At 34.5% G+C, this 25,832-nt stretch overlaps 3 protein-coding genes across 4 annotated transcripts; 2 read left to right on the top strand and 1 right to left on the bottom strand.

Annotated features, from left to right (window-relative positions):
* The first annotated feature begins 1,900 nt into the window (after nucleotides 1-1,900).
* LOC121235690 (clathrin interactor 1-like) lies at nucleotides 1,901-3,405 on the top strand. The gene is made up of 3 exons (XM_041132061.1): nucleotides 1,901-2,051; nucleotides 2,221-2,382; nucleotides 2,601-3,405. Exons 1-3 carry the CDS (start codon nucleotides 1,981-1,983, stop codon nucleotides 3,208-3,210), a joined length of 843 nt encoding a protein of 280 aa, XP_040987995.1. The 5' UTR covers nucleotides 1,901-1,980; the 3' UTR covers nucleotides 3,211-3,405.
* A 9,296-nt stretch (nucleotides 3,406-12,701) lies between these two features.
* On the top strand, nucleotides 12,702-22,564 carry LOC121247132 (COP1-interacting protein 7-like). The gene is made up of 14 exons (XM_041145475.1): nucleotides 12,702-13,226; nucleotides 13,632-13,811; nucleotides 14,054-14,174; nucleotides 14,258-14,297; nucleotides 14,684-14,736; nucleotides 14,819-14,874; nucleotides 15,533-15,685; nucleotides 15,778-15,986; nucleotides 16,678-18,293; nucleotides 18,703-19,659; nucleotides 20,064-20,070; nucleotides 20,375-20,779; nucleotides 22,128-22,190; nucleotides 22,304-22,564. The coding sequence occupies exons 1-14, from the start codon at nucleotides 13,168-13,170 to the stop codon at nucleotides 22,369-22,371; spliced, it is 3,987 nt and encodes a 1,328-aa protein (XP_041001409.1). The 5' UTR covers nucleotides 12,702-13,167; the 3' UTR covers nucleotides 22,372-22,564.
* Nucleotides 22,565-22,853: 289 nt separating this feature from the next.
* LOC121247687 (putative protein phosphatase 2C-like protein 44) lies at nucleotides 22,854-25,528 on the bottom strand. Of its 2 annotated transcripts, none has more exons than XM_041146097.1 (5): nucleotides 25,371-25,528; nucleotides 24,848-25,135; nucleotides 24,324-24,582; nucleotides 23,716-23,849; nucleotides 22,854-23,277 (listed from the first exon to the last, which is right to left on the bottom strand). In XM_041146097.1, the coding sequence occupies exons 1-5, from the start codon at nucleotides 25,401-25,403 to the stop codon at nucleotides 23,140-23,142; spliced, it is 852 nt and encodes a 283-aa protein (XP_041002031.1). In that variant the 5' UTR covers nucleotides 25,404-25,528; the 3' UTR covers nucleotides 22,854-23,139. The 2 variants fall into 2 exon arrangements, with proteins under 2 accessions (XP_041002031.1, XP_041002038.1); XM_041146104.1 differs by having other exon boundaries at nucleotides 23,142-23,277; nucleotides 23,716-23,830.
* Between the last annotated feature and the right edge of the window lie 304 nt (nucleotides 25,529-25,832).

Genomic DNA, 25,832 nt, shown 5'->3' with positions numbered 1-25,832 from the left:
TGTGTATAACGTATGAAGTCTGAGATGTTTATATATACCAGGAAAATGTTATTTACACTTACAGCTTTTACTTACATAACCGTGCATGCTGACGCATTAGCTATTGATATATTGAACATTATGAATTTTGAATTAAATTCAAAATTCAAATTAAAAAAGAAAAAAACTAATAAAACATGTTGTCTTTTACTCAATACGTATAATGTTGTGCCTAAAATTGTAAGTACATATGACACTACTTTATATACTAATATAGTTTGAGATCTATAAAATTTTGGAGACCAAATTGAACATCACAATATTTATACTAGCAAAACATAATTACAAATAGTGATAACCCGAAACTATGTTCACTAAAATGGAAGACGTTTATGTGACCACTCAACAAACAGGAGCTACGTTTGGATGCTAAGATGATCTGAGTTGATTTATGAATAATAATATTTTGTGAGTCTCATTAAGATGTGTTTAAATATAAATAGGTTGAAATATATGTTTAAATGTATGAAGTGGGTTGATATGAGTTTAACTTTCTTATAAAAAGTTGAAAAAGTAGTAGATCTCATTAATGATTAGATTGAGATGAGTTTAACAACCAAATACAGTCAATACTGGATAAAGAACGTGAAAGAAGGATTTATATATATTTCTGGGCATGATGGTACTTTTGATGGTCCTAAGCTTCAGTTCAGTCCATATACATACGCGCGCGCACATATATTCAGATTGGAGAGAAAAATTATATGGATTATAATTGGTCAAATTCTAATATTAGCCAATTTTGTATTCCCTTTTCATGAAAATACTTGTCCTTTATTATCTGAGCTAGAATCATGGATACCCAAGTACAATGGTTGTGGTCTAATTCTCGTCTCAAAATAGTGCATGGGTTTTCTTTGGATAAGCTAGCTTTTTTTTCCTGTTTAAGGAGCTCATCATGTAGTGGCCGTGTGGTGACTTTTATTTCTCATGATGTTGTGGTGTTCGAAAATTAAACTTCTTTTAAACGTTCAACTATATTGGCTTTCAAGGGAAACTCTTGCATTCAGCTCGTCTGGCTGATCATGGTTTATTTTCACTGAAAAGTAATCAGAATTGGGTTTCGTTAATCAAATAAGGGTTCAAACTAGCTAGGGTTCATATATATATATATATATATATATATATATATATATAATTAACTTTTGCCGATCGAAGAAGTCTCTGCCTTCTTATGGGGTCCTTATTGCTAGGCCAGTTTAAAAGGCAAACATCTTTTTTCCTACAACAGAAATACAGAACTGCCAGGCTGGTCTTCACTGATGTTAGTGAAGCTGAACTGTAAGTGATCTTTTTCTCCTTTTCTTTTCATCACACTCATAAACACGGGAGCACACATATACATGTATAGCAAATAAATTATATACCTTTCTGAACAGTACTAAAAGAAGCATGCATGCATCATGCGATCGATCATGCGTAATGCAAGACTACCGATTGACAGTGCCTATATATACCTTTTGTTCGCTTATAAAATTAAATATTATGATCAGTTATAAACCCTAATTTTCTTGTTTTCGTGATCTGTTATTTTTACGAGCGACGTTTGAATTCATGAGAGAGAGAGAGAGCTAGAGACAGAGAGATCAGAGGGAGGGAGGGAGAATGGTTAGATCGATCACCAAGCATGAAAGAGGTCATTTGTTGCCAACCAAATGATTTTTTTTTTTTTTCGGAAGGGTACGTTTCCTTATAGAAAAGAGGGAAAATTAAAGTAGAGATTTATAGTTTGGTACTGAAAAGTTATCCCTTGTGTTACGATATTAAAAAGAAATGCAAAAAGGTTTTTTTTTTTAGTTTCGATTCAGAGACACACACACGTATATTCGCCGTTTTCTCTGTCTGTCCTGCATTGCGATAACGTATCAGATTGATGTTCGTTTCTCAAGGTTGGCCGAAGAAGCTACAAATAACGATCCATGTAGCCCTGATGCGAGAACAATGACAAGAATAGCTGAAGCATCCTTTGAGGTGGATGATTATTGGAGAATTATTGATGTTCTTCATAGAAGGTCGGTTTGTTTACTTTAGCCTAAAAAAGTACGTTGATTTTTTTGAACATTACATGACCATTTAACAGTCTTTATTCGCACGTACGCATACATCACCATTCCCAGCTTGTTCTGTTAAGACCCCAATTGCTACCGATTCTTAAATGTTAATATAGAAATATTAATGCAGGTTCTATAGCATTGATTGGAAGCGATGGAGACAATCCTACAAATCACTGGTACTTCTTGCGTTCTTACTAACTCATGGTCCTGAAGATTTGGCTGAAGAATTCCAACGTGATGCTGATCTTATTCAAGAGCTTGGAACATTTAAACACATAGATGAGAAGGGGTAATTCCTTAAAATCCTCAGGTTTCTCTGGTAAAATGTATGTATATATATATATACATAGCACGAGCTATTTTTTTCTTTTCCAGGCAATTTGAGCGCGTTAGAGCCTTGTTCCTTTAAGGGATTGCCAACAATATTGGCCGACAGGCCATTAGTATAGCACTAGCTTTATATCATATGCTTGCTTTCATTTTCAAAATCCTGGTGAATGATGTTAGGTTCAACTGGGGCGTCAGCATGCAGAAGAAATCAGAGGAGATACTTAAACTTCTAGGAGGAGGAATAGCACTCAAAGAAGCGCGTCTGAAAGCTCTCAAAATAACAAAAGAAATCCAAGGATTTGGAAGTCCAAACACGACTTCTCCTTCCTCTAGTACTGCTAGTACTACTCCCTCATCTTCCTCCGAAACGTCAAGGTTTTCTTCAATTCTCTCATCGTGTTCTACAACAAGTACTCCCACATGGAATGATACATATGAGTTGAACAAACATGATCAACTGCGCTCACCTACAAAAGATTCTAATTCAGAAGAAGGAACACGCGATCATGAGGAGAATAGCAAATATTTCACATTTAAAAACAAGAATGTTAATGTAGGATCACACCAATGGGATAGCCCTGAGGTTCTAGAAACGGGTTTTTTGCTTGATTCTGAAGATGAAAAGGCGGATGGTTTTATTAGTGGAATTTGCTCAAAGCTTGCTGGCATTAGTCCCTCTGGAGGCAATGATGATCAGGAATTTGGATTTAGGAGTGTTTCTGATGCTGGAAGATCATCCTCAGTGACGAAGAAAAAGTTTGATCGCCAGTATTCACTCTGGTATTGAAAGAGTCACGGGGATATAAATTATTTTTGGTCTGGATATTTCTAGTACTTATGTTTCGTGTGAACATGTGTGTTACGTACGTAGTACCATATATAGTAGCTAGAGCCTGGAATATGCATGGTTTTGTAATAAACACATTTCTTAAAACATCTCAAAACAGCATTAATGATCACATAAGATTTTTGTTTCACCCAACGCACTTTTTGATGCTTGAAAAGGAATGGAGCTAATCCCAAAGCCAAAGGCCGTAAACGTCATGCTTTCCAACCAATCGAGTTCAATATTATTAATGTATCCGAAGTACATCTTATCGTGCTCACACCAATCCCCATCTAAACTCTATCATGCATAAATACTGTACCCTAGTTAATTACTATATATTATATTTTTCGCTCGACAGTTTACTATTAAGTGAGATGCGCGCCTGTGCAGCAAATGAATAGATCAGTAGACAGCACACAGATCAGTTCCGGTTTTACAGTCTGAGTCATGCGGCCGGCCTTCAAAGAAGATCAGTCGAATAAGGCACGTCACTGTAATAAAACTACTTATATGTTGCAGTTATTTTTTACGAAAATTATTTTTCTCAGTTAAAATCAGTCTATTTTTGTTGTAAAAAGTCATTCTCATCGTAAATAATTCGTCACAAATAATTATTTTTCTTATAATGCGTTTGAAACTTATTTCACTTTAGTCTAATTTTAAGTTGAGTCTAATATTCAAACATTCAATTCTCACGATTTTTTTCAACTCAATATATATTTATATACGGGACTCATAACCTCTTTTAACTTCTCGTAAATACATCAAACTCATCTTAACATCCAAATATATTTAAACTCACCTTAAGTAAACTTCACAAAATTTACTCTACCATCTCAATTTATTACTATTCATAAAGAACTCAACTTATATCAACTTAGTTCAACATCTAAACGGACCTAACTGTTCAGTCCGTGAGCCATGAGCACTAGTGAGATCAGACTTATAACTTGAAAGTACCAGATTTCCCATGCATGAAGTGGTCTAAACGGTAGTCTTGTTGGGCCTTAACCTCTTCAAGTGATGGCCTGCATCTGCAAGCGTTATATACCCAAGCTACTTGCAATAGACATTTGAAGTTGGAGTCTAGAAAATCATGAGTACCATGCTATGTAGGAAACTTTCTAGAAAAAAAAAAGAAGAAGAAAGGAAATGACTTAAAACATAAAGTTATGAATGGTAAGCAATTAGTTTGTGTATGCATAAAACGATTGACTGGGATGCAGATTAATCAATTATGTAGTTGGGCTGTCTTGAGTGTATGTGGTCATTTTCTCATGTCTCAGGGTACTCTTTGTTAATTTCTTTCCTAATTATGTTTTTTTAATGCAAAGTCCGGTGTGGTGTCACTATAAATTCTTGACTCGTCACTGTCTGATCATGAAGATGTGGGTTCTTATTTATGCCATTGCCTTTTTCACTTTGACGCCATTTGATAGTTAATATATAACTAGTACTGCGCTGGCCTTTATCTTGATGATCTCTAGATAAGATATAGTGATTAGTTCTTGTTGATATTAAATGTACGCAACATTTTTGTTATGGTATCAAATATCAATAATATTTATTATTAATATTTTATTAAAAGATTTTTTTTTTTTTTTAAGTTCTGAGGTATTAAGGGAAAAAAGAAAAGAAAAAGAAAACGCTAATGATGCTCTAAGGCTTCCGCTAATCATGATTTGAGCTAGCTAGACAATGTTGTTCCGGTAGGACAACTGATGGAACTGATCCTAAGAGGTAATTGGTTGACTGGGAGTAACTTTCTTACAAGACAAACAAGATCTACCATGTCAGGATAAAAGAAATGAGGCTCCCTCAATCTCACTTAGTGCATTGGTATTGGCTTCATCAAAAGTCTAGTTAAATAGAAAATATAATGAATTTCATCAAAAGAGAACTGCATTGAATTAGCCAGAGAGATAAGTGTGAAACTTTGAACTACAGTAAATAGATATATTTCTTCAAATTTAAAGGACTACTGTTCACTCATCAAATTTATTTTTTATTCACTTTTAATCTCTAATTGTCTTTTTTATTCATGTTTAATCTCCAATCATCTTATAATAATCATATAAGAATAAAATTAAATTATTAATTATAATATGATTAGTATAATTATAAAATATAAAAAATAATACTATTATTAAAAAATAATATTATATTATTATTTTTATGAATTCAATAGCTAATCCAATGTAGAATTATGGATAAAGAATTTTTTATATATGAAAAAAAATATACTTTTCATCAAAATTTGAAGATGAATTTGACGAGTCTAATGCTAATGCTCTAATTTTGATAAAAAAAAATAACAATTTTGATTAAAGCGTTGTCCTTGATTAATTAGAGACTAATTTCAAAAATTTTGTTTTTGGAAAAATTTTATATATAGTTATTTTTGTGTATTTATTTATATTTTTTTTTTTTACTCACAAGTTAACGTGATTGGCTGTATTATTTTTTTTAATATAAAATAGTTGTTGAATTTTGTCAGATCAGTGGAGTACGCTTAATTAACTGTACGTAACAAAATTGCTTAGGAGATTTAACTAAGATTATTCACACGACTCTTCCACATGAACAGAGTAAAGAAATTAAAGAAAAACCACCTGCAAAATACTAAATCCCAGCTAGTTTGGGCTGGCAATTAATTTCCTTTTGGGTAGGGTTTGGTTTATTTTTGCTTTTCTGTAATTGACTAGCTGGCTTTAATTATTGGCTTTACACATACGGCCCTATTATTTATATCGAGACATTAATTGACGATTACGAATATAAGATCAGTGTTAAAAACATGATGTCACCCAGATCACATGAGACTATACATATTGTCGCCCTAATATAAAAGTAAAAGAAAAATAAGATTGCATAGAAAATATAATACTATATATATTCACCTGATCTATTCAGCATATTAAATATATATATATATATATATATATATATTCAGTCCAAACTGAAAGAAGTTTGTCCTATGATCTCGTGACTCTTATTTTATCTAATTTATCGGAGTGATCATCAGGACATATTATAAATATTTTTTACTATAATGTCTGCACTGCAGGCACACGACATTTATTATAACAGCACGAAGCTATATCAGGCCAAGGCTCGAAAAAAGGAATCAGGTACTTCGGAGTTCGATAAGCACCGATTGATTGAATTGGCAATGATCATGACAATTTTGAATCGAATATCTCAATATTAATAAGAGTTATTAAAAATCATATTTGATGTAATTAAAAAAAATATAAAATAAAAATTCATTGAATAGCTTTAATAAAAATATGATATGTATCTAAATAATTTCAATAAATATGTAATTTATGTATTTAACTATCTTATATATGAAAAAGATAAAAGCCATTAAGTTATAAACACATGGTAAATATAGCATTTTATGCATAACTATAAATTTAATATAAAATAGTACTAATTCATCTCTTTAATTTTTTGTTCATCTAAAAAAAAAATAACTACATGTTTTATCTTTCTGTTTTTTTACTATTTTTATGGAATACAATAATGAATAAATTAATATATGTTTAATTCTATCATATTTTTATACAATAAATTAAAAAAAAAACTCAATTGTTAGACAACTTAAAAATAAATATAGTTTTGAATCGATTGAAACCGGTCAAATAGATCTAAAATTGGCTTGAATTAATTTGAATCGGTCAATTAAATCGGTTCAGTGAACAATTCAATACATTCACTAAAATCAATTCGGTTTTTTACCGATTTAATTTAAATCGGTTAAATCGAATAATTTTTTCAAGCTTTATATCATGTACCATTCACATTGTTCTACCATGCATGCCGACAGAAATAAAAATAGAAGTTGCATTATTTTATTTTTATTTATTAAAGACAACGTCAAATTAAATAAAACAATAGTAGATCTATCGGTTGGCGGAGGGAATCGGAACCACCCCATGCCTTGAAGTTGGAGGACTCACTCGAGCTCAAGTGGACCTGCAGTTCCTTGCTGCATTTTATTTTTAAAAAAACTTTCATCATTCATTCATCAATAAATTTATATTTATGAATAGATATATTCTGAAATATACTTATATCAAACATGATATTATAAATCAAAATAATACATTTAGAGTTCTATCACTACACTATTTCATTTTGTGATTAATTTGATATTCATTACTACTGATACTTTCTATAAATAAACGTTCAAAAAAAACCCAACTTCATCCTTCATAGAAGAATATGACTCAACCTTTACAGATAAAATTTGAAAATGATTTTTTTTATTTTAATTAAAAATGAAAAAGAAAAATAGTAAGATAGATGCGAAAAATAACAGATTATAGTTTAGACCAACTCCAATAAATTTTGGAACTTGTGACAGCGTAAGAAGGTAACACATTTGTATATTTTCAACCACAAAGCTCAAATTTAAAAAATTTAATGTGGCAAGTCCGGTGATCTATCGCTTGTGGCAAGAAAAGCTTGCCTGAAATGATGATGTGTGAGGACCACTTGTGATTTTCTGCAAAACCGTCACTTTACTTCAAACGATTTATAACCTAAGAGTCTGCTTGTTCATTGCTTGTCTATCGGAAGGGGAGACGACTAGCCCTTGCTGCATCTTGATATATAATATATATGATATAATCAATGTATGTACCGCGAGATCTCTTAGGATACTGTATGTTAAAAAATATATTTATAGATATATAGTTGCTTTATAAATTATAGCAAAATGATAATCCTACAACCATTTTATAATTCTATTTAAAATGAATGGTATTTATGTAAAATTGAGAATATTTTTTAATGAAATGACATAATTACATTACTTGATTTGAAGTGAGTAATAAAATAATTATAAAAGAGTTGTAGGTGTATGAATATCCTTAATTATAGACTAAACACAGTTGATATGAAAGCCTGCAACGTAAGTTAATATAAAAAATATTAGTGTTTTAGTTTTTTTATAATATTTATAATAAGTTTTACTATATACATTATATATACCGTGTTTATTCATAAGTTGTAACTGACAAAACCCTTATTTATATATATGCGTGTGTATTTTTAGAGTTTTGTTACTCATCATTCTCATACATTGTATTATATTATACATCACATTTATTTTTATTTTTTTAAATTTTATTTTATTTTATTTTATTTATTTCTAAATTAATTGAATTCTTCTATTCATTATTTATACACCACATATTTAATAAAAAATAATTAAAAATTAAAAAATTATATATAGTGTTTACTGTGAAAATGATAGTAGAATTTTACATATGTTTAATTAGATAATTGGCACATTCTGTCACTTCCATTAAAATATATCTAGATGGAGGGGAGAAGTCAAAATAGTCGTAATCATGTCATGATGCTGCCCAAAGCCAAAAATTAATTTAAAGGAAGAAAAGAAAGGCATAGCACGACTTCCACCACACATTTCTATTTTATCTTAATGTCATTTGATAAAATAGTCATTTGATATCTTAATGTCATTTTATCTTAATATTTAAATATGTATGTGTTTAAATAAAAAGATAAAAATGACAAATTATATGTTAATTAAATAAAAGTATAAGATGTAAGACTTTTTTATAATATTTTTCGTATATATATATATAGGCTTGGATTACTGCTCTACTCATACACCCTTGAGTGGGTTTTGAGTGGTTACAAATTTCCAATTATCTGATGCATGATCGGTAAGAGTATTATTCTAACTACAATGATGGCATGATCGGTAAGAGTATTATTCTAACTACAATGATGGCCGGGCCGGGAGTTTCTTTCTTTTCTACTTTTTCACTAGGTTTTTTCTTTTTCATGAACTTAAAAACCATCCTTCTTTCACTTTTGAAATTATTATTATTGGCTGAGTGAGGATTGCCGTTACTAATTTAGGTGCACTATCTCCATTTTTTTCTTTATTGAAATCTCACTGTCTTTATGAGGAGGTAAAATACATCAAATCCATAATAATTTTCAAGACCCAGCTCATTAAGAGGCCGTCATTAAGAGGCAAAATAAGAGAGAGAGAGAAGGGACAAGAAGGAATAAGGGAGTAATGGTATTAAGAGGTAGAGATGTGTGATGAGAAAGTAGGAAGGAGAGAGACGGTCAGACACGCAAGACAGACATCTCTCACCACTAATAAGACGCATGCGTGAAGAGGGCTAGATAAAAAAAAGCAACTAGACGACTCAATAGGGTTCTTCTTTGACTTATTTTTCAACCTCTAGACAGAGAGTTTCAAAGAGAATCTCTTATCCAGCAAGTGGATCTTCAATTCTCATTATATAGTGAGAAATAAAAAGTTATGAGAGATTGTAAACAAATATATTATAGTGGAATCTCCCATCTCCAAACTCCCGTTGACATTATGCCTAGTATCGAACCACATAAATTTATATTTTATCTCTTCTTATTTTATCTGCATTTAAATAATGTTCATTACCATGGACGTACGCATGGACACCGTACAATTATACCGAATTACCGTCGGGGGCTCCACACCTCATCGATCGAGGCCCAGCCCACCTTAGTGCATTTGAGAATAGATATTTCTTTCCTTTTGATCTGTATCGTTTTTGGGCATTAACAGTCTCGATATTAATTAACTTGAAAACAATTAAATAATGAAAGGAAGTAGAGTGAAAATCAAGCATATATATATATATATATGTTTAAAAAAGAATACGTAGACTTGGGGAGAGCTGAATTTGCTACATACGCATTACAATAACAGTTGGTGCAAATTATTACCAACAAATATAGCATTGCCAGGCTTTTTTTCCTACCGAATAGAGAGAGAGAGAGAGATTTTATAATGCCCATAACCATAAGAGAACATCTTCAAGAATTCAATTATTATATCTATAAATTTTCTTTTAATTTGACTCTTTTTGGTTGTGGTTGTTGAGAAAACTAAAGGTAACATTTTGTTTTCCAATTCAAATATTCAATATTGCATGTTTTCTCTACTCTTAATAAAGTTAAAAATAAAATGATAAAAAAAACTAATAACAACTAATATGAAATAAATGAAAAATTATTTACGAATTTGAGTTAGGTACCAGACAATTGTACTCGGTCCGATAAAAGGGAAAAGAGGACAAGTTTATTGGAGTTATTTAAAGAGTAAATTAAGATTAATTCTATTGGATGGCGTAGTAGGTAAATCCCAGTGCCAGTGGCTCGAGCACACAAGTCAAGTCATACAGATGGACGCTAGAAGGGCATGCTAGTCATTGTGCTTGCCCGTAAAAAACGAGTGAGAACTGAGAACAGATATTTATTATTATTATAAAGAAGAGGAATCTCCGTTACCGCTGTTTCCATTCCCAATTTGGACCACCATCTTTATTTCAATTCACCGCACCGTCTTTACTTTATGCTGGCTCCTTCTCCTGCTGTTTTTAGGGAAATAAATATTCTCCTGCTGTGCGTTTAGCACGGCCAAAGAGGAAGTTTGGAAATAAATATATCACATTTATTGAGAAACTTTTTACTATTTATAAGTTAACGTATAAATTCGTCGCTTACTGTAAAATCACGTTAATCATAAAATATTAAAAATACAAATATTTTTATATGAAAGAACGTAGTAATGATGCCAATAATTTAGTTCAAAATGGTCATTCTCATTCATCTTTGACTGGAAGAATATATGCCTAAACCATACATACATACAGCCAGCCGCCAAACAAGCCTTATGAGCATTGGCATAGGTTTAAAATTACTAAAAGTTAAGATTTTGACTAAAATTAAAGCCATTGAAGATATTTTATATTGGATTATTTATTCTAGAGTTAAAATAATAATATAATATTATCTATTTTTATAATACATTTTTTTCAATATTTTTTTTTATATTTTATAAATACACTATATATATATTAATTAATAATTTAATTTTTACTTAAAATTATTGTTTCTCAATTATTTTTTATATCAATTTAATTATCCAACATAATATAACATTGTTTGTAAAAAATATTTCCTGAAAATTTTGAATATAATATAGTCTTGTTTACTATTAAAAGTTTTAAAAATAATTTAATAAAATTTTATTGATTATTTGTGAATAAAATATGAATTTGATAGATAAATAATGACTTTCCAATTTTAAAAATTCTTTTAGAGTACTTAGCTCAAAATGCTAAAAATTTCTAACTAATCCAATACAGATCTTGACTAACCCAATATCAGTATCCTAAAAGGCTACTCCCTCTCACCTCCCTCCTGTCTATATGTTCAATATGTTAGTTTTGTTTTATTTTGACGTGTTTTCGTTTTAGCTCTATTAAGGGGTGCTCTTTTAGGTGATCCATTTTTTGCATAAATTTTGTTCCTCTTTCTTTCTATGTTTTGTGTTTCTGAATATACTTATAGATCTAAAACCTCATCTTTAATTTTTTCTTTCGAACTCGTGTGTGGTGTTGAGTCGCCTGGAACGACCGCAGCTGGGGCAGGAGTTGGTCGAGAGGGGCGGGCGATGCTATGGCCGGTTGGTCTTGCAGCGGAGCTTGTGCGTAGGAGGTCTTCTGCGCAGTGGAGGCTGGTGTTCGTGCGAGCTGGGTGCTTGTGCCGTCTGGGCTCGAGATGCCAATGTTTGCGATGGACGCACTGTTCTGGGCTCACGCCGGTGCTCGTGGAGGGTGGTGGTAGCAGAGAGGGAGATGGCCTTGGGAGAGAGCGGCGAAGGGGGGTGATGGGCAACGTAAATCGCAGAAGAATAAGGTAGAAGAAGGTAGTAGAAGACAGTAGCAGAAAAAGAAAAGAATAGAAAAAAGAAAATAAAGGAAAGTAGAAAGGGGCGGCGAGCCCACTTGTTTTTTCGTGTTTTGGTATTGTTATTGTGTTTTTCGTGTGTAATTTTCAGTTTTTAGTTTTTAATAAAAAAAGAAATAGGCTATTTTGGATTTGATTTTTATAGTAGCAGAGTCCTATATTCCTTCTGTCTGGAAGGATAGAAGGGTCTAATGCTTCTCTTCTTTGGATGAGGGTTTAGTTCTGTTTTTACAGAGCGCTCTCTATGTTAGGAGAGAGTTTTATAAAAGTTAAGACAATGTCCGTCATAATTAAATTTATGTGCAGAGGTGCCTCTGAGCAGATGCACGTAATTTAACTTGTAGTTCAGATTTATCCTATATTTATAAATCATAAATGTAATTTTAATTTATGAAATGAAATAAAGTGTATTTAAAAAAAAAATAATGCTAAAAGGCCTTCAATTGCGTAGAAAGTGGCATTTCAGTGATTTCCGAATAAAAAAAACCCGGAAGTGCGGGACATCTCCAGTGTACTGTATGATATTTTTGTCCTTCCGCTGTGCTACAGCGTTTCCCGTGCCGTTGGTCACCTCCACTATCAATTTACCAGAAAGTCCTTACCTTTTTCACCTATGGCGATATCCACTCTAGGCAATATTCAACGAAGCAAAGCAAAATACGATTTTTTTTATTTTTTATTTTGATGTGAAATGTAGTTTATTTTGCAGGAGTTTCTGGTTGGCATCCTATGCCAAACTGTCTTACAGATCCTTTTATTTCTTATTTATTTATTTCTTTTTAGTTCTCACTCCCTCTAGTCAGTAATCACACTCTCTCTGGTGGCCATTGAAAGCTCATCTTTCGGAGCTATGGCTTTCCTCTTTTCGTGTTCTGCAGGAAACTTTTTTTCTGAGCTGTAAAAGAAAGAAAATATATAAAGGAAAAAAAAAAAGAGAAAAAGAAACGCCCACATATCCAAGCAGAACCTATTCGCCGGTCGCAGAGAGTGTAAATCCGCTTTTTCACGGGTTTTACTGATTTTTGAACTTCTCTGATCCAACTTTTTCAGTTTGCTCTTCTTCGTGGACCTGGACCTGTTCAGTTACAGCTTCTCTTACCGTTTCTCCTCTTTGTCTTCTAAAAAATGAAGTCTTCGACTCGCCTCGACTTGGCTGTGTTTCAGCTAACGCCCACTCGAACCAGGTTTCTTTTTCTTCTTCTTCTTTTTTTTTTTTGTTTATTTTCTCTTCTCCTTGATGAATAGAAAGGTAATAATCTTGAATCAATAGCGTATACTGCTTGTTCCTTTCGGTTTGTTTTACTATTTCGAAATAAGTTTTAGTTAAAACAAACGGCTGAGTTTTTGGTTACATTTTTATCTCTTCAAGAGAAATTTACTTGTTTCTCAAGCGGTCTGAATAGCCGTGCTTTACGTAGTTGGAAGTTTAAATCTTGCGGCAATTCTTTGTAGCGTATTCTATAAAAATGTAAAATCTTTCTTCCTGAGACTTGACTGTGATTTTGGTAGAGCTGTAGGGAAACTATGTGAAATTTTCCTTGGCTACTTTGAGATTAAACTATAGTAACCTAATTTTGGATTTTTCTTAGGTGTGATTTGGTTATATCTGCAAATGGGAAGGAAGAAAAAATAGCTTCAGGTTTGCTGAATCCATTCCTTGCACACTTGAAGGCTGCACAAGAGCAGATGGCAAAGGGAGGTTATTCGATTGTTCTAGAGCCGGAGTCTGGAAGTGACGACACATGGTTTACAAAGGACACGATCGAAAGGTGTTGTGTGACTTTTCTATTTTACTTACAAAAATTGTTATCGACTTTTTCCCCCTCACGAGAAAGGGGAAGTGTTTCCTTATATCTACCCGAACCATGCCTTGTTGGTTACACATGTAGTCATACTGATGTCGTGCCTTGTGACCATTGATGTTGCTACACACATCGAACTTGTAATTTGCTACATTAACACTTTTTACCCGTAAATTGCATGTTTGACTAAAATGTGATGCTTTCTATAGGTTTGTTCGTTTTGTAAGCACTCCAGAGGTCTTAGAAAGGGTCTACACTCTCGAGTCAGAGATCTTGCAAATTGACGAGGCAATTGTGATTCAAGGCAACAATGATATGGGGCTGACTACTGTAAGTAAATTCTATCAGCTCCCTATTATTTCAAGGTCAAATTGAGAAGGAAAGGTTAATTTCAGTTTTTTTCCATGTTGCAGGTAGAAGATTATCAAGCTAAACCTGGAGAAGTCAACGAAGGTGCATTTTTGCACTAATTTTGTGTTGTGACACGTTTTGATCATCCCTGTCTTTGGCTTCATAGAGTGTCTTCTTCTTCTTCTTCTTTCTATTTTTGTTTTTTTTTTGCATTGGTGCAGGGAGAGAGTTTTTTTTTGGGGGGGGGGGGGGGGGGGGGGGGGGGGGGAGTATGGGAGCTGTAGGGGGCATAGGAGATTGGGTTATTCTTAACTAGCATACTCTCTCTCTCTCCCCCCTCCCCCCCACCCTAAAAAAGTTGTATATATTGTCATACTATGAAATTTGGCTTCTGTCAAGCATCAGCTTTGGCTAATAGACGCGACCTGACTTGCGAACTTTAATGGGTTTTGTATTTTTTTTGTCAACATTTCCTCCATTTTTGACAGGTAGCAGGCCTGTGCCTGATTCTAATGAGGATAAAGCAATTGTCCTTTACAAAGTGAGTCCTCACTGATTACTCTTGCAATACAATCGACATTTTAGCCTCTTAGTTTAAGTGGGTTTCTTTTGGTCTCTGGCAGCCTGCAGCAAATCCAACTGAAGTGAATGTATCCACCACACAGGAGGGAAATTCAAAGTATCTTTTCTTGCTTATATGTCTTAAACATTCCTGCCATGAGTAATAAAATTATCAGAAAACTAAACTGCTTATCCAGAGTTGTTGTGTGTGAGGGATAATATATGGTTTTCACTATTCACAGAAAACTATCGGATTTGTTGTGATTACATTATATTTTAGCCTCTTACAAGTTTCTGCTTGTGGTGAGTAAGTTATGGATGTCATAAATATGTCCAAGTGCAATCCTATTTACGCTTATAAGCTGTACAAAAAATTTATTGTATCCTTTATCAATGACATTCCATTTTTTGAATGTATGTTGTTTATTTTCACACCAATTTCTAACAGGCAGATGAGTTGCTTAGAAAATTCTGCCCAAGTATGCATGGACTTCTATTCTCCCACTACTAAGAAAATGTTTGTTTTGAGGGGAGCCATATTTGGGTTGAGAATAATGCAGCATAACTTTTTTTTTTTGATAAGTAATGATCTTTATTGATGTGAAATAATGCAGCATAACTTGTCTCCAGAAAAAGGAAAAAAGAAAAAAAAAGAAAAAAGAAAAAGAAAAAAAAAAGGAAGTAATGGGTGGAAACTCCTCATGTTGTGCCTAACTTTGAGATTGCTATGATCTTAATGTCTTTTTTGTCACATATTTATGACCGGTTTGTATTAGGGTTCAACTTTTGAAAGTTCTGGAGACACGCAAAACTGTGCTGCAGAAAGAGCAAGGCATGGCCTTTGCACGTGCTGTAGCTGCCGGTTTTGACATTGATCACATGTCACCATTGGTCTCATTTGCTGAATGCTTTGGAGCCTTGCGTTTAATGTAAGCAGCTTGTCTTTGAGGGACCATCTTTATCATTTTGTGGTGGAGATTTCATATTTTTTCAGCAAATCGACCACTTATCAATGTAACAGGGATGCATGTATAAAGTTTATGGAGTTATGGAGAAGAAAGCATGAAACTGGTCAGTGGCTTGAAATCGAAGCAGCTGAAGCAATGTCTAGCCGATCAGACTTCTCTACCATGAATGCATCAGGCATTATGCTAGCAAATGTGGACAATAAGCCCAAAGACTATGAGTTGGCTTTAGAAAATAACGGGAAAGCTAGTGCCGTAAGTGCAGGTATATTCTCATAGCTACCCTTTAAATACATAATTATGGTGCTATCATTAGTAATATGTCGGGGCCCCATTTTTCTTTTTTCTTGAAATGTTTGCCTGAACTGCTAATTTCCATTTCTGAAAATAGAGAAAGGTTTCAGTTGTATTTCATTAGATGGATGAATGTGTTTGCATGATGAAGTTTGACTTGCAAATACAAAAGGGACCACTCAATCATTTATTCTAACTATTACTTATGGTCTAATCATATGGAAAGGAGAGTTTCAAGTGACATGCACAGGTTAGAATAATGGCCCCAAAACTTTATGTGTGACTTTTCAAAGTAAACAGTGTTTGTATAACTAACCAATTGAATTAAACAGTGAACCCTTATGTTGGCTACGTTCTGGGCTTATAGCTTCAGAGCTTTCTGAAAGATTCAGGGGGTAATATCTATTTTCTGGCAGCATCCCTGAAACTCTTGAGAAGGGTAAAAAATAAGTAAGTCTGGCACTGGTATTGGTGTCAAAACCATGAGGTGTCCACATAGCTCAAGACAATTGGACTATGTACAATTATTAGGGCTTTAAAGGTGCTTACTGATTGCATGGATTATTTTCAATATTATTCCTCTACTAACCCTAAATGTGGTGTTGTATGTATGAATATATTTATAATTTTCAGTTAGAAAACTTTTCTCCTTATTTGCCCAGATGAAAAGCCTCCTGTGGATCACAAAACACCATCAGGGCATCAAGAATACTTTCAGGGGCAGTTTCCTCCTCATATGTTCCCTCCCTGGCCTGTTCATTCTCCTCCTGGTGCTCCCCCACTCTATCAAGCGTATCCCATGCAAGGCCTGCCATATTATCAGAATTATCCAGGAAACGGCCCATTTTTTCAGCCACCATATCCATCAGTGTCGGACCCTAGACTTAATACTGATCCAAGAATGGGACACAGGAGGCATTCTATGGATAGTAGGAACAGCAATGCTGAAATAGAAACTTGGGAGACGGATGCTTTAAAAACAGTATCACAAGATGAAGTAGAGTTGGACAAGGAAGCTTTACAAACTCGAGATTCACGGAAGAAGGCTAGCCGATCAGGTAAAAAGCAATCAGGCATGGTTGTCATGCGGAACATTAATTACATCACTTCAAAGAGGCAGAACTCTTCTGGTAGTGAATCACAATCAGCTTCTGACTCTGAAACTGATGAAGGTGGAGATTTACAGGCTAGTACTCTGGAGATGAGGCGTATGGACTCCCAGAGATCTTCCAGGAGAAAAGGAAGCCATGCAAAATCCATGGATAAATGGAATTCATCTGACAAAGAAGAAATGACTCATGGTAAGGACGTAGATGGTGGACATTGGCAAGCATTTCAAAATTATTTACTGAGAGATGCTGATGAGGACAAACGTGCAGTTGACCAAGGCATGTTTGCAATGGAAAAGGAGGCTCAAGTGAAAAGGAGACAAAATACTGTAGGTGATGATCCTTTAGTTTTTAGTGGGCAAGAAAAGGGTGAAACACAAGAAGATAATGTGATGGACATGCATAAATTTAGTGGAAACATGACCTACAAGTCCAAGGCATCAAATGATGAATTGTTGAGCTCTAGAAGAGACGGTCGATCTGGTGATGGTAGAAGGCATATGGATATACAGTCTGCAGAAATAGATGGAAGACGAGGTGGATATAGGAGGGGTGGCAGTGATGATTTTATGGTACATAGACAAGGAGGCCAGTCTGGCTATAGAAATTTGCCCTCGGATGTGCTTGTAAATGGATTTGATCGTGTAGCCAATAACTTGGACAGAAGATCATCACATGATATGGATGATGATTCTTACATTGTTGCACTAAGGGAAAATTCACTAGATCAAGTTGGAAACAATGTCAGAAATGCTATTGACATGGATTCTGAATTCCCATTGGCATCTCAGTTGTCAGAGAACTCGTCTAATAGAGTTGGGAGCCAAGTCAATCATGAGCCAGATGAATTGAGTTTGATGCCTGAACGTGGAATAGAAAAGGAGTCAATTGGTTATGACCCTGCTTTAGATTATGAAATGCAGATTCGTGTTCAAGATGGTGCTTCTCTAGATAAAAAAAATATCGAGGTGGATGTCAAGCAAGGGTCTAAAAGGTTAAGCAACGACCGTAAATCAAGACTTGTGCCAGATAATTTAGATAAAAAGAAGACTGTGGGACCAATAAGGAAAGGAAAACCTTCGAAGTCAAGTCCTTTGGAAGAAGCACGAGCACGTGCAGAGAGGCTAAGAACCTTCAAAGCTGATCTTCAGAAAATGAAGAAAGAGAAGGTTTGTTTTTCATTCTACTTGTGCATTAAATTTTGGGGGAAAGCAGCAACCGGGACCCCCCGGGTGTGGGGGGGGGGGGGGGGGGGTGGGGGGGCGGCATGCTTGCTTATCTCTTCAAATAAAAAAGTAGCTTAATTAGTGGCCAGTGATCTAGGCTACAACCTATCCATTCAGTTTTGTATACTAGTTTTTTTTTTTTATATGAGTAAACCTTTTGTTAATAGAGGACTACGCAAAGTCCGAGTACACTGGATGTATACAAGAGAACACCTAGTTACACCTCTTGATTCAGTTTTGTATACTTGTTCATCAGCTATGTTATTTTTTCATTCTGGTGAAGACTTTTTCCAGCTCACCTCGCTTGCTTATTGAACACATGTTTTTGTTTTTTCATTGTCCGTTTTCTCAGGAAGACGAAGAGTTAAAACGATTGGAAGCTTTAAAGATAGAGAGACAAAAGAGAATTGCTGCAAGAGGGAGTTCCATCCCAGCTAAGTCACCACTTGCGTCAAATCAAGCCAGGAAACCATTGCCAACAAAACTTTCCCCAAGCTCTCACAAAGGATCAAAGTTTAGTGACTCAGAACCAGGATCATCGTCGCCTCTAAAAAGGTCCTCCATCAGAACTGCCCTTGTAGCCAGTGATTCTCAGGAAGCTTCTAAACCCAGCAGATTAAGTACTGGAAGTCACTCGGTTGGAAACAGGTTAAACCACACTGTGTCTCCACTGCCTGAACCAAAGAAAGAGAACAGCAGTGTTATAGCTGATTCTAAGGCATCCATGGCACGGATTAGAAGATTATCTGAACCTAAAATGGGTAGCAGCCATCATGGTACTTCAGTGAAGTCACGAAGTGCTGAATCAGTATCGAAGGCAAAGATATCCGTTGCCCCTGAGAGTAAGAAAATATCTGCAATTATGAACCATGATAGAAGCAAAGCTGCAACCCTTCCAGAACTGAAAATTAGGACATCAAAAGGACCTGATGTTGCCCAGAGCAAATCAGGAGCTAAAGATACAGCTCAGAAGGTTAATGGAAATAAGTATTCTACAACTTCTGAAGGTGCTGAAGTGAAGAGGAACCATGAAAATAATTCTCATCATAGTGACGGAGATGACAACCCTGTGATTGAAAAGACCGTTCTGATGCTAGAATGTGAGAAGCCGTCTGTTCCCACTGCACATGCAAAGGAAGGAAATTTGGGGGCACAAAATGGACAGTATGATAACTTTAAGATAGGGAAGAAAGTTGAGTTGGTGTCTGATTATGCTGTTATATGTGCTCCAGCTTCACCACTTAAGATGGATAAAATTGATGGCGAATCTTCGGAACACCAATCCCAAGAGCAACACACTTCTTTTGAGGTATGATTGGTCAAATGAAAGGGCTTTGATCATGGGTAACTGTTTTTGGTTTTTCTCTCATAAATATATATTTTTATGGGTCTAAATATATTTCGTTGCCTTAGAACTTTGATGGATATAACATGCATCAACATTCTTTAAGAAGTAAGCTTAAATTATATTCTCTTGATTGTTGCACGCCTTGCTAGAGGATATAACACGTTATGATGTGTGATTCACCAACTCAGTGTTGGTTCATAATATCTTGATCTTATTGCTGTACTTTCTACAATGTAATATTTCCAAATAATAGAAGTAACAAGTAGTTTCAGGTAATTTCTTACACCAGCAATCCTTGATGTTGTTACCTTGCCAGTTAAACGGTTTATTGTATTTATATGATATGTATCTTTATGTATGTTAAGAAAAGTGGTTAGCTACTACTAGCAGAGCTTGGTGAAAATTTTGTTCTATCATCTATGGTTAAACTTGATAAGCACGTTGCCTTATTGTTGAATAATTGTCCTAGTCGTAGTAATGGCAGTCTCGGTCCCATGCTCTGTTATATTTTTGAAGTTATTTTTTTCCTTTCTTTCACTTCAAAACGAATAATAATTAAAATATCTTTGATTTGGGATACATTTTAATTCTTTAATTTCTTTGGCAAAGATGAGAGTTTTTCACAATAGTCTGATTTTCTCTCTTCTACTTCTTTTTTAACATCATCTGAGGTTAGGTCACGACAAAAAATGCAGACAAGAACCTCCACAGTTTTTAAGCACTAGTATTGCTAAGAAACCATATCTAGCCCCCTATGCTCAGGTTTCTTCTTTGGAAGGTCGATGTACTGGGAATTCTGAGTATGGCAGAACTCCACCAAGCTCGGAGATTGTGACAACAGGCACAGAGTCTGTCACAGCACTCATATCTGATTCTAGAAACTTGAGACTGGAAAAGATTTCAGAATCATTGGAGAAACCTCAAGTAAAGGACTCGCCTAAAGGGCTTAGACGGCTGTTGAAGTTTGGAAGAAAGAATCATAGCTCAGCTACAGGGGAACGTAGTATGGAATCCGATAATGCCAGTGTCAATGGATCTGAGGCAGATGATGCTGGGACAAACTCTGTTTCTACTAGTGAAGGTAGTGCCAGTACACCTTCTTGCACTCTGTTGAGCAATTTAGAAATGCATGATTGACGTTCATTTGAAACATTTGAAGTCTACTGACTATGGCTAACAGATTATGCTCACACGTAAGTTTAAAAAAAAAGTGACATTTCTCGGAATCCCATTTGTGCAAATGATTATTTAATGTAAAGAATTAGGCTACGTTTGGGTAGTGAGAATACCTGAGAAGTGTTGAGAATGTTTGTGAATAATAGTGAAAAAGTAGTGAAAAAGTAGTGAAAAAGTAATAATAGAATAATGAATAGTAGGTAAAAAGTAATGAATAGTAAAAAAGTAGGTGAAAGTAATAATAAAGTAAGGAATAGTAGTGAGAGTACTTGAAGTACTCTTGGTACCCAAACGTAGCCTTTAAACCATTCAACAATGGTAAGGTTCTTGTTTGTGCTTGTATGTGTGATGTTGAAGTCTCTACTGACGATGGCTAACATATTATGCTCACAAGTCACACGTAAGTTTAAAAAAAAAAAAAAGTGACATTTCTCGGAATCCCATTTGTGCAAATGATTATATAATGAAAAGAATTAAACCATTCAACAATGGTAAGGTTCTTGTTTGTGCTTGTATGTGTGATGTTCTAGAGATTTGTATGAGAGTGAGAAATCGACTCTTGGCTTTATCACACCACCACAAAGAAAGTGTTAAGATTTTATTTTACTTCACTACTTTTTAGATATAAAAACCCAGTTTAAAATTTTTGTCTATGTCGATTGTGTTGAATTTATGAAACTCTCTTCCATGATCTATGTTCTGAATCATTAAATGTTCTATATTCCTACATTGACTACATTTCCATTTTTTTGTAAGAAAATTTTAGTTTTCAATCAGAAGTGCTTGTTTTGTTAGAGGTTATTGCATATATATATATATATTCATTCATTTTTCACTCATTATAAGGCAGTCTGACCTTCCCTATTCCCTTTTTAAGTAAGTCAGATTCTTTTACGATTTTTTTTACAACTAAAGACTTCCTTCTGTTATATATATATATATATATATAAACCTTCCTTCCTTCAAAGTTGCAAAAGATGCACTTCAAGTACACAGGAAATATACAAATAAATCAAATTATTCAAAAAAAAAAAAAAAAAAAAAAAAAAAAAAAAAAAAAAAGAAAAAGAAAAAGAAAAAAGTGGGCATATATCAATTATTGACTTGGCTAAAAGTATACAAAGTTTTCTTACTCAAATGCTTGAAGATCAAATTTTTCGGTGATGTAAGTTCTCAAATGGGAGTTTAATAATAAGATCTTGTTTTACTGCACGAGTGCTAACCACCATTTTTATTTTTGTTGATGTCATTAGTACATACATTGAAGAATTTGATCTCTCAAGACGAAACGCCCACAGCTGGGTCTACTCAAAAGGGTAAGTGCTGTTTATGATGCAGTGTACTTGCCAAACTCCACTTGTTTCTTTAATTCTGGCTCTTCCCCTGCCGGCTGGATGCGAGATTGAGGATTTAATTTGTCTGCCTGCAGGTTCTCGCTCTTTCTCCTTGTTATCACCCTTCCGGGGCAAGACTAGCGAAAAGAAACTTGCATCATGAGAAGTGGATGATGTATCTGAAGGTGAGGAACCAGTTTGTAATTGTATATTTCGCACTATCTGGATTGTGAGTTTTACAAAAATAATTGTTGTAATGTGAAAAAAAAAAACATAATTATTAGTCACATTATTGTCAAAAGCTCATTGTACATCACATTCATGTTTTAAATGTTTGAATGGTGAATTATTCTGGAGCTCCTCGTGTGAAATTATTAAATCAACATTAGCTGTAAGCTCTACATAAATTTGTTTGGCACATGTGGATCATATCGGAACGTGTAAAATGGCTAGACTAAGCTAAAATCATTACAAATGATTGCGTATACATCCGAGTTTTTTAGTTCTGTTTGGTTGACGAGAGAGTAGAACTGTAATATGCTAATATTCTACTACATTTACCTCAGATCGATATTGCATCACAGACAGACAGACATATTGTAAAATGAGAAATACTTTAGTCATAATGTGAATACATAAAAGTAATCTTACAAAGTGCCTCACTTGATGTGATACATTAGATTGTAAAGTTGCTTTTATCATAAAGTAGATCTGATAGATTACATGAAAATACGTCAGTTTGTGAGTTTGTTTTTATATTATTCCTTTGTGCCTAAAGTACTTCTCAAAGTAAAATAGACTCCGCGTGTAAATATCAATACCATTCATTTATACCATAAAGCAAAATCTCATTGAGCATCTAACAAAAAAGTTGCAGTTAAAAAAAAAAAAAAAAAAAATCCCAGGAAAAACTTTTTAAAAATCTCTGCAATTAGTCAAAGCGAATGATTAAGCAAGAAACATTGCTTTTGCTCATTCTGGTTAAAGCCTCCTTTGCCAAGCACTCAGCTGCTTCTTGTGGGTCTTCTAAGTGCCTGATGAGATTCACGGCCTCTTGGTTCTTCATAACCTAAATAAACAAGACAAGTGTTGTGTGCGCATTTATCCAAGAAAAGAATTACTATTTGCAAGTCCGTTTATTAACACACCCAAGACACCACTAATATTATCAGTAAGGCAGCATAAAAAAAAATAAATAATGGCGTTTTGAACTTTCTTTTTTCAATAACTGTAATGGGCCTAAAAAAGTCATGGCTTTTTCAGTAGCAAAGCTCTTAGTACGACCCAACAATAAGCAAGAAACCATTTTTGTTGTGAAAAATGCATGCATGGAACTTGGAAGCAGGAGTGTCTGATGCCAATCAGCGTGAAACCAATTGGAAACCATATCAAATTGGACTTGTATTTGGGTTTTTTATTTTCCCTTTTTGAAGTGGTGAAATAGATGTATACATATTGGAAACAGAGTCTCTAGTGCTAAATGGTGTACTGAAAAAATGCGTCGTACCTCCCATATGCCAGTGCTTGCCAAGACGACAAATTCAGTACTGGAATCAATTCTTTCAGAACCAACGACAAGCTCAGAGCTTTTGGTTTGTTTACTGCCTGCAGATCTGCCCAAACTGTATCCAAATATGCGTACTTTATGCGCAAGAAATACCGCAGTGTTAGTTATATGGTACATTTAAATGAAGTATGAGGACCCATTCACCCAAGTACTTATGTAATTTGTTAGCTGCGTCTCTTTCAAAGTATTCAAACTCCGAAGAGTCGCTATCATTTCGGTTCTGTTCCACTGTCTGGCTCCCACCAGGATTTTTTTGACTCCGTAAGGTGGACTTGTTAAAATATCACACAAAATGTCTGTGGGGTAAATTTTCAAACTATTTTTTAGCTTGAAAATATTTAAGGAATTAATTCAAGGGATAAATTTCTTTTGGGGATAATCTGGTGCCATCATGCACACCCCAGCATTCTGATTTCAGTGACATAGATGCAGCAAAGTTAGGGCCACAGAAACACTATTTTTGCTTTAAAAAACTCTGTTCTGCCAATAACAAATTGAATGTATCCGGTTTTAGAGTAACACAGATAAAGTAGGGAAATGTTCCAAACCTGAAATGAGTCTGCGAGGCCAATGTCTTTTGGATGATTGGTGGGCGGTGCTGCTGATCTGATGAGCCACACCATCTCTGCAGACAACAGCTCTATAGTCTCCCATGTAAGCTGTCACAAGTTTTTCTGCATTGGTTACCAACACTGATACTGACCCCACTCTCAATGTCTCCTCTTCTTTCTGCGTCTCTCTTACCTTTGCTCTTGCACCAAGGAGAGCCTTTCTCATTGTCTCTTTGCTCTTTCTTCTTATCTGAGACTGCTATCCGCACCATGTAAAATTATAAAGATACAAGTTAGAACAGAGACAAAGGGAACAACTACAATTTGTCCTTTAAAAAATCTTTGATGCACAAGCCGATCGGCCAAATTAGGTGGGTATCTCCCAAATGTAACTTTTCCTTAAGGAATTGCCTTTTTTAAAAACATCCACTATTTACAAAATCTTGTTATACTCTCGACTGTGGACATTCATTTTCATTCAATTTAAGCTTAAAGGGATATAGTAATGTCGAATCTGTTACCCCTTTGAGGTTCCTGTTAAACAAATGGGATTGCATGTACTTGGTAACTCCATCTCCAACTTGAGCATCGAAAACTCCGAAAAACCACAGCTCATGCTCTTCGATTTGCTCTCTCTGTACCACGACTGAGTCAGACTCGGACTCCCCTGAACCAGTTCTGTATGATTGATCCTCGACGACATAATACCCGTGCGATACTGGTATCATCCATGAAGGTTTCCTTGTAGTCTGAGGCTCTCTTTTGGTGCTCCCGCCATCTCCTATCAGAAAGCGTTTCAGCCTGAATGCCTAGACCATTCAGTAAACAAGTTCGTCACACTAAAGAGAAGAGCTTTTGCATTCATTTTTGTCACATTTGCATACGAATGTTTCTTATACCCCGAAGAAGATATCAAACAGAACTCAAAATCCCAGTAATCTAAATTATCCGATTGGGGCAAGAACTCCAAGATAAAAGGCTAATGAAACAATATATGTTATTGAAAGAGGAGGAAAAAAAAACAACAGAAAATTATGGGCTTACCTTGAGCTTGAGATGAAGATCCTGCAGTCCCATGTCTGTCTCTGAAATTTGATGAAAGCCTTTTTGAGTATAGAAAAAGATAAACACACAAAACTACAACATCTGGAAGATAATCGCGAGAAACGGAAACTTTTCAAAGTAGAGAGGAATGGGGGGACCGAGAAACTTACTTAAGCACGGTTCAAAGTCAAATAAGAAGTACAAAAGACCAGACTTTCTCCTGCACTTGCTAATTGCTATTTTTTGGGTCAACGCATTAAAAGTAAAAAATTTAATTTACTTTTAATTGTTTGTTACAAAGAAAATTAAACATGTAACGTTCAATTAATTAATTGTGGTTCTTATGGAAGCAATTTTAAAAACGCAACATGATATGATGGGATGAAATTATCTAATAATATTTAGCAATGCATGTTTTATTTTTTTTTTTATTTTTTTAATTATGAACATAGAAATGAGAGA

The sequence above is a fragment of the Juglans microcarpa x Juglans regia genome, chromosome 1D (genome assembly GCF_004785595.1).
Source record: "Juglans microcarpa x Juglans regia isolate MS1-56 chromosome 1D, Jm3101_v1.0, whole genome shotgun sequence".
Taxonomy (NCBI): domain Eukaryota; kingdom Viridiplantae; phylum Streptophyta; class Magnoliopsida; order Fagales; family Juglandaceae; genus Juglans; species Juglans microcarpa x Juglans regia.
The sequence above is the reverse complement of the archived record's forward strand: the minus strand, read 5'-3'. Positions and strand labels throughout refer to the sequence as shown.

Excerpts from the sequence above, each read along its gene's own strand:
- LOC121247132 (XM_041145475.1), top strand. The coding sequence starts at position 13,168 with ATGAAGTCTTCGACTCGCCTCGACTTGGCTGTGTTTCAGCTAACGCCC. Across the intron at positions 20,780-22,127 it reads CTCTGTTTCTACTAGTGAAG|TACATACATTGAAGAATTTG; the intron begins GTAGTGCCAGTA and ends TGATGTCATTAG. Across the intron at positions 22,191-22,303 it reads AGCTGGGTCTACTCAAAAGG|GTTCTCGCTCTTTCTCCTTG; the intron begins GTAAGTGCTGTT and ends GTCTGCCTGCAG.
- LOC121235690 (XM_041132061.1), top strand. The coding sequence starts at position 1,981 with ATGACAAGAATAGCTGAAGCATCCTTTGAGGTGGATGATTATTGGAGA. Across the intron at positions 2,052-2,220 it reads ATTGATGTTCTTCATAGAAG|GTTCTATAGCATTGATTGGA; the intron begins GTCGGTTTGTTT and ends ATATTAATGCAG. Across the intron at positions 2,383-2,600 it reads AAACACATAGATGAGAAGGG|GTTCAACTGGGGCGTCAGCA; the intron begins GTAATTCCTTAA and ends GAATGATGTTAG.
- LOC121247687 (XM_041146097.1), bottom strand. The coding sequence starts at position 25,403 with ATGGGACTGCAGGATCTTCATCTCAAGCTCAAG. Across the intron at positions 24,583-24,847 it reads TTAACAGGAACCTCAAAGGG|TCTCAGATAAGAAGAAAGAG; the intron begins GTAACAGATTCG and ends TGCGGATAGCAG. Across the intron at positions 23,850-24,323 it reads GCCTCGCAGACTCATTTCAG|TACGCATATTTGGATACAGT; the intron begins GTTTGGAACATT and ends TTGCGCATAAAG.